The sequence below is a fragment of the Nematolebias whitei genome, chromosome 3 (assembly GCF_014905685.2).
Source record: "Nematolebias whitei isolate Nwh7 chromosome 3, NemWhi1, whole genome shotgun sequence".
NCBI classification, from domain to species: domain Eukaryota; kingdom Metazoa; phylum Chordata; class Actinopteri; order Cyprinodontiformes; family Rivulidae; genus Nematolebias; species Nematolebias whitei.
Genome location: NC_056500.1, coordinates 35,452,605 through 35,460,690, shown reverse-complemented (window position 1 = coordinate 35,460,690; position 8,086 = coordinate 35,452,605). Strand labels below are relative to the sequence as shown.

The following is an 8,086-nucleotide window of genomic DNA, read 5'->3' as shown; positions in this document are numbered from 1 at the left end:
TCATAGTGTGTATATCATTGTGTGTATATCATAGTGTGTATATCATTTGTGTGTATATCATAGTGTGTATATCATAATGTGTTTGTCAGTGTGTGTATGTCAGTGTGTGTACATCAGTGTGTGTATATCATTGTGTGTGTGTGTGTGATTTGTGGGATATTGTTTCATTGATGGAGCACTGATTTAGGTCCAGTAACAGTTTCCAGTTCCGGTTCTGGTCGGTGTTGTGTTGTGTTGGTAAACGTCAGTCAGAAGAGTCGTGTGGTTCTGTCTGCTGGTTTGAACTTTACGTAAGGGTTTAATCTAAAGCCTTTTGTTAACTTGGCTTTGTGTTTTATAAGCTTGAAATATTTTTTATACTTTGTGCGAGTGTTTCAGATTTCTTGAAGTTTATCTTTATTTCCACTGCAGAAGTCAGGGCTGCAGCCAGGTGCTGATATGCCTAAATACTAAAGTCTGAGTGACTTCAGGCCTCGTGGTGCTTGTGTGCATTAGTTAATTAGTTGGCAGACGTCTTTGGCATTAAAAATGGTTCATCTGATTCAGGATCTGCTTTAAATGAAGCCACTTAAAGTCAGCATTAGGCTGCAGGAGGAACCTAAGAAACAACTCCCTGTTTCATCATTTCAGCTGCGTAAAATGATCCTACTTTTATTTTTTTTCTACACTGTGATGAGGCACCGTCTTTCAACAGAATCAAAACAGCGGCGTTGGTTAAGAAGGCGGCAGCAGAGTTTCATCGAAGCAGCTGATCTGTTCTTGGGGGAGGTATACAGGAGGACTGGACCGCTGAAGAGAAGTCGACACTAACGTGAAAGTTGGCGCTGATATCGAATTGATGTGGCTTGAAACAGACTTTTATTTTTGTTTAAAGTTCTTTTTATTTCAGTCTTTTTATGTTTTTCTTTAAAATGACGTCGGACATCATTTCTGTGTTCTCAAATTAGATTTAAAACCCAGAGAGACGAGAGTTTTGTGGTTATTTGTAGAAAACAGAAATTCGATGCTACAATATCAAAAACTGAACCTTGGACAATTAACAGTTAAAGTGAGAGTTCAGCTCTTTTGAAGTGGGGTTCTGTAAAGTGTATGACTAAATGTTTACTGATTAGCATCTTGTTTTAAGGTTTTCAATGCCCCTCCACCATCAAACCAGGTCTCAAACGAGAGTAGCGTGTTTTAGCAGAACAGGGACTAAAGGAACTCATTTATGAAGCAAATTACCAGAATGGGTCAAAAAATGGGAAGATTATTTAATTTTGAATAACTTAAATTTTAGCTATGAGCAAATCAGTTGTAGTTACTCATAAATAAACCTGTTTTAACTTTCCAGGTGATGTTTATTGTGCCTTTCTTTAATTGTTATATTTGTTTTGTGGGTGAAGTTTATGAATTATGTTTATATTTCTTCTACCTGCCTAAAGACAAAAGATGAATTTTGCTGTTATTTACAGCACATTTATATTGTTGTGTAAGGCAAACATATTCATGAAAGTTCACTTCCCTATTACATAAATAAATTAAATCAAACGATCAGTATCTTACCTGCTGTAGAAAGATCTTTGAACTACCTCAGTTTGGAAGAAAGGTGATTAGTTCTGACAGGACTGACGAGCTAACGTCTCGTGCATGCAGGGCCAAGACCAAAGTAGTTGTTGATATTTTTTAATAACTCCAGTATTTAAAATTTCACTACAGTTTTTAAAAAGTAACTATTTTACAAACATTACCCAGTTTGTATTAAAAGGTCGAGATAATTTAATTTATTTATCTCAAACCTGTGTGATCTCAGTGGACAAGAGATTTTATTTTTACTTGCAATAAAATGTAGAGAATTTAACTGCTTTGATAAACATGTCACTTTGGAATTTAAATAAAAATGAGATTACTTTGGCCATTTTATCAGGTTAGAAACACTTTTATTAAGGTTTTAGAAGAAGTGTTTATCAAAATGCACCAACTGAAATATTTTAACCAGAGCTGAAACAGCCCTAAATTACCAGATCCACTCCACTTACCATTAAAGATTAACATTTAACTTACTCGTAATTTAGTTAATTTTTGTTATTTTTTGATTGTTACTTAAATATATCAAGGTAGAGTCAGGTTCCCAGGACTGGGGTCCTTTGTTAAAACATATAGTCTTTTATCCAAAAGACTTCTTCAGTCTGAGGTGCTGCAACAAACCCAGTCTTATTAAATAGCACCTTCTCATAGTGGATCAACCAGTTCTCTTCTCATCAGCAACATCTCATCCATCATATGAATTATATCTTGTCCTCAGTGAAACGTCCCCTTGGCGGTCCCAAGAACTTCCAGGAACCTTTCATGGAGACTTCACAGCGACCAGGTGAAACATCCAAGAAGGACCGGGGGCATCGAAAACCTGAGCCATCGCAACACAAAGGTAGTTGGTTGTGTTTTCATCTGAACGTATCATAGGAACAGAGCAATCTGATCATGATTTCTGTTAACTTTGTTCAGACACGACACATCCAAGATCTTCATCTCCACCAGAGAATGGGCCGAGGCCTCCTGTAGAAAAACAAAAAAGTTTTTCTCATTCTGACAAGTCATCAAACTGTTCAAGCCGAGGACCTCAGGAGCCACTGAGTGGAGGACATTACCAGAGGATCAACACTTTCCCAGGTCGCTATGATCCAGAGTGCTCCCACAAACAATGGGAAAGAGGAGGCCAAAGTAAGTCCAAGTCAACTTGGAGACCCATTCGGGAAGTACTGAATGTGGACACGGTCCTGAACGAACTGGAGCAGCGGCGTCAGCAGCAACAAGAGAGCACACAATGCAGCAAGTCCTCGCCCAAGGAGAGAGTGCGCACCGAACATGACAGAGACCGCGAGCGGGAGCACGGTCGGACCAGAGAGAGCCGCAAACAGAAGTGCTTGATGACGATTTACGAGGACGAGCAGCGCCACGAGACCGAGAGTCACAGCTCTGTCGAGTCCGAGAGCAGAACCGGCCAGCAGAGATGCAGCAAACTCAAAGGTTGTCCCAAGACTCTGCTGCGCAGTGATACCTGGACCATTCAGAGAACTGAATCTGGCTACGAGAGCAGTGATCGGCTCAGCAGTGGCTCCACCAATCCTGACTCACCTGGGGTCGATGGCTCAGGTATTAAACCAGACCTGAAGCTAACATCTGAGCTACAACTGCAAAGGTAGGAAACCAATCTTGTAGCTCTTTAATGAACTGATTTATTCAGACAAATGGAACTCAGACTTATAAACACAAACATTCTACTGTTGTATACTAAACTACCCAATGGAAACTTTCTCTGTTTCAATTCACCTTTATTTAACTAGGCATAAACACTAAGAACAAATTCTTATTTGCAGTGCTGGCCTGGCAAGCACCAGCAGGGACTTGTAGGGTCATGGGAAGGGAAGTAAGGCAAAACCATGAAATATAGAAGTCAAGTCAAATACAAGCAACAAATTACTTTACCAACAATTCATTGTCAAAGTTAAACGACAACCAACCACTATCTCTTGTGCCGGTCGCAAGCCCAGGTAAATGGTGTAAAACACTTTTACCACAACTATAATGCAAGTTCATCAAAGTGAAACCATACCAGATCTGTCGAGGCCCGGGTTAACAACGACCACCACTGGTGGTATTGACAAACAGGGTGTCAACAGAAATTGTTCTACTGTTAGTCAAAGACCACGAGGAGGGAAACATGTCAGGAGACAGATGGAGAAGAGGAACGTCAAGAATGTAGGACTGAGGATTGTAACTCTAAATGTGGGGACAATGACAGGCAAAAGTAGAGAGCGGGCTGACATGATGCAGAGAAGGAAGGTAGATGTTTTATGTGTCCAAGAGACCAAGTGAAGGAGCAGCAAGGCTTGCAGCACTGGAGCTGGGTTTTTAACTGTTTTACCAAGGTGTGGATAGAAAGAGAAAGGGAGGTGATCCTGAAGGAGGAGTTATCAAAAAACGTAGTAGAGGTGAAGAGTGTCAGATAGGGTGATGTGTCTGAAGATCGAAGTAGAAGGTCTGCTGCTAAACATTGTCAGTGGTTATGCTCCACAGGATGGATGTGATGTGGAGGAAAGATACATTTTGGAAGGATCTGGATGGAGTGATAGAAAGTATTCTCAGAGAGGAGAAAGTGGTGATCGGAGCAGACCTGAATGGACATGTTGGTGAAGAAAACAGAGGGGATGAGGAAGTAATGGACAGGTTTGGTGTCAATGAAATAAACCAGGAAGGACAGATGGTGGTGGATTTTGCCAAGAGAATGAAAATGGCTATAGTCAACACTTATTTACAAAACAGGAAGGAACATAGTGACCTATAAGAGGGGAGGTAAGAGTACACGTACACTACAGTCTGTGTAGAAGAGAAAACTTGATGGAGATTGGGGACTGTAAGGTTGTGGCAGGGGAGAGTGTGGTGTTGTAAAGAAGAGGAAAAGAGGAAAATCAGAGAAGAAGATGAAATGGTAAAAGCTGAGAAAAGAAGAATGTTGTGAGAAATTCAGAGAGGAGCTGTTAAAGTCTCTAAAGAGCTTCCAAATGACTTGGCAACTACAGCAACAACAATTAGAGAGACAGGTAGGATGATACTTGGTGTGTCATCATCTGGACAGAGAATGGATGATAAAGAAACCTGGTGGTGGAATTGTGAAACTATTCAAAGAAAGATGTTAGCCAAAAAGAAATATGACAGTGAGAGGACTGAAGAGAAGAGATGAGGAGATGCAATGTAGAGCAAAGAGGGAGGTAGCAAAGGCAAAGCAAAAGGCGTATGATGAGTTGTATCAATCAACCTTTATTTATACAGGTAAATCCCATTGAGCCTCGAGGACTCATTTACAAGAGAGACCTGAAAATTGTATGGGAGTGCTGGGTTGTATTGTACCCTCCTTGTATGGGAGGCTGGACACTAAAGAAGGCGAGAAAGACTTGTGCTGATTGGCAAAACTGGGGGATCAGGCTGGAAAGGATGTGCAGCAGGTTATGTTTGTTAAAGATAGGAATGGGAATGTTCTAACAAGTGAGGAGAGCATGATGGGAAGATGGAAGGAGTACTTTGAGGAGCTAATGAGTGAAGAGAATGAAAGAGAAAGAAGAGTAGATGTCAAAGAAACAGTGGACCATGAACTGGGAAAGATCAGTGGGGGTGAAGTCCGGAACTCTCTGAAAAGAAAGAAGAAGGGGAAGGCAGTAGGACCTGACGAGATACCAGTGGAGGTTTGGAAATGTCTTGGAAAGATGGCAGTGAGGTTTTTGACTCAAAGATTCAGTGGCATATCTGAGGGTGAAAAAAATGCCTGAGGAATGGATAAGAAGTGTGCTGTTGGCCATTTTTTAAAACAAGGGCAATTTACAGAGTTGTAGCAACTACAGGGAATTAAGTTGAGTCACACAATGAAGATCTGGGAGAGAGTTGTGGAAGCTAGACTTAGACGAGAGGTGACTATTTGTCAGCAGCAGTATGGTTTGATCCAAGAAAGAGCACATATGCCATCTTTGCTTTAAGGATGCTGATGGAGAAGTGCATAGATGGTCAGAAAGAACTCTGTATCTTTGTGGATTTAGAAAAATATATGGCAGGATGCCAAGGGAGGAGGTGTGGTATTGCATGAGGAAATCTGGAGTGGCAGAGAAGTATGTTAGTCTTGTACAGGACATGTATGAGGACAGCAGGACAGTGGTGAGATGTGCTGTAGGAGTGACAGATAGCTTCAAGGTGGAGGTGGGATTGCATCAAGGATCGGCTCTGAGCCCCTTCTTGTTTGCTCTGCTGATGGACCGACTAACAGATGAGGTCAAGCAGGAATCCCCGTGAAATATGATGTTTGCAGATGACATTATGATCTGTGGTGAGAACAGTGAACAGGTGGAAAAGAACTTGGAGAGGTGGAGGTATGAACTTGAAAGAAGAGGAATGAAAGTCAGCCATAGTAAGACACAGTACAGTAGTCCCTGGCTACTTCATGGTTCGTTTATCGCGGACTCACTCTATCGCAGTTGTTCAAAATAAGATTGGACATGGCACACAAATGGCTGATGAATGAGCTGTATGATAAGCATGGAATTTTTATTTAAAATAAGTTATTTTAAATTATTTTAGCATCTGCTGCACATTTGTTATGCCAGCATATATATATATATATATATATATATATATATATATATTTATCTATATATATATATATATATATATATATATGTATGCCCCCTCGACCCAGTGCAGGTGGTGGGAGACAGAAGGACTCTAGCTAATATAACATAATTGCTGGACAACGTCTCCCACTCCATGCATGAAGCTGCTGTTGAACTGGACAGCTCGTTCAGTGACAGATTACTGCATCCTAAATGCACAAAGGAGCGTTACCGCAGGTCCTTCCTCCCAGCAGCTGTTAGACTCTATAACTATCACTGCTCCCAACAAACTCAATAAGTATTAAATACATGCTGACCTCTGCTAAAACATACACTCTGCATGCAATACTGTACTGTAAATAGTCTGTCATTCTCAATGTTCCAACACATACTGAACACTATTATTGATATTGTTTATCTTTATATATTGTTTTTAACATTTAGGAACTTTTGTGTGAAACTTTTTACAGTTTTTGTTGCTGCTGTTACACTTGAATTTCCCATCCGTGGGACAATAAAGGCCATTTTAATTCTATATAATAAAATAAACTACAAATTTGTACTACTTACTACTTGTCTTAATTATTCCTACTTCAGGATTTTTCACTTATCATGTGGCTTCAGGATACGGATCCCCGCGATAAATGAGGGACTACTGTACATGTGTGTGAATGAAAGAGGTGGGTGGAACAGTGAAGCTACAAGGAGTAGAGGTCACAAATGTGCAGGACTTCAAGTACTTGGGGTCCACTGTCCAGGAAAATGGGAAGTTTGGTAAAGAGGTGAAAAAGAGAGTCCAGGCAGGATGGAGTGCATGGAGAAAAGTTTCAGGAGTGATTTGTGACAAAAGGGTGTCAGCAAAGGCCAGAGAAAAAGTTTACCAGATAGTGGTGAGACCAGCTATGTTTTATGGTGTGGAGACAGTTGCAAAAAAACCAAGAGAAATAACTGGAAATGGCATAAATAAAGATGTTGAGGTTCTCCTTAGGAGTGACAAGGACAGATAAGATTAGGAATGAGATCATCAGAGGTACAGCACAGGTTGAACAACTGGGAAATAAAGTTAGAGAGACCAGATTGAGATGGTTTTGGACATGACCGGAGGACCAGGGACCGAAGAAGTAGAGAAGGCCATTTAAAAAGAGAGCAGAGGTGACAATGATGTGTTCTATAAGGAGCATTTGTAACAAAGTGAAAGGCAGAGTGATAAATTGTATCCAGCTTACGAAGGACGCACTTACAAGCATGTCTGTAAATTATGTCTCCATAATCCAACAGAGGAAGAGTGGAATTTTTTGACTGGTGTGTGAAGCAGTGGTGGAACCCTCAAGTCCTTCTGTGCCTTCAGAGAAGGCCTAAGAATTGAGCAAATATGAAATCTTACATTTAAATGTTTAATTAACTATGTATTTTGTCTAAAATAAATATTTTCAGTGTATATTTTCTTGTTTTTTTTTTTTACAAATTTGTCTTATTTTCTGTAAACTACTTTGCAGTTGAGAAAAAAAAAAATTAACTCCTGAAAATCCAGTTATCCAATCACAGTTTTAATTTCTGTCCCTGGGCAGAAACATGTTTGAAGCTTCTCTCTGATTGGTCCGGACTTCAGTGTCAGCAGAGAAGGCTGAGCTCATCAGAGTCTCTGCAGGAGGAGTTTGTTTAATGACTTAACCAATCAGATTACTGGTGTGGAGTGGGCGGGGCCAAAACACAGGGCTTCTGGGTAATGTTGGGCGAAAACTGGGTGGATTACAGGTCCTTCTCAAAAAATTAGCATATTGTGATAAAGGTCATTATTTTCCATAATGTAATGATAAAAACGAAACTTTCATATATTTCAGATTCATTGCACACCAACTGAAATATTTCAGGTCTTTAATTGTTTTAATACTGATGATTATGGCATACAGCTCATGAAAACCCAAAATGCCTGTCCCAAAAAATTAGCATAT

At 40.2% G+C, this 8,086-nt stretch overlaps 1 protein-coding gene across 1 annotated transcript in view; it reads left to right on the top strand.

Moving 5' to 3' along the window:
* The window catches only part of usp53b (ubiquitin specific peptidase 53b), a 25,547-nt gene that overhangs the window by 10,484 nt on the left and 6,977 nt on the right, over window positions 1-8,086 (top strand). The window contains exons 10-11 of the mRNA XM_037674897.1: window positions 2,285-2,407; window positions 2,485-3,178. Of these exons, the coding sequence (XP_037530825.1) occupies window positions 2,285-2,407; window positions 2,485-3,178 (817 nt within the window). The remainder of the gene's footprint in view (window positions 1-2,284; window positions 2,408-2,484; window positions 3,179-8,086) is intronic.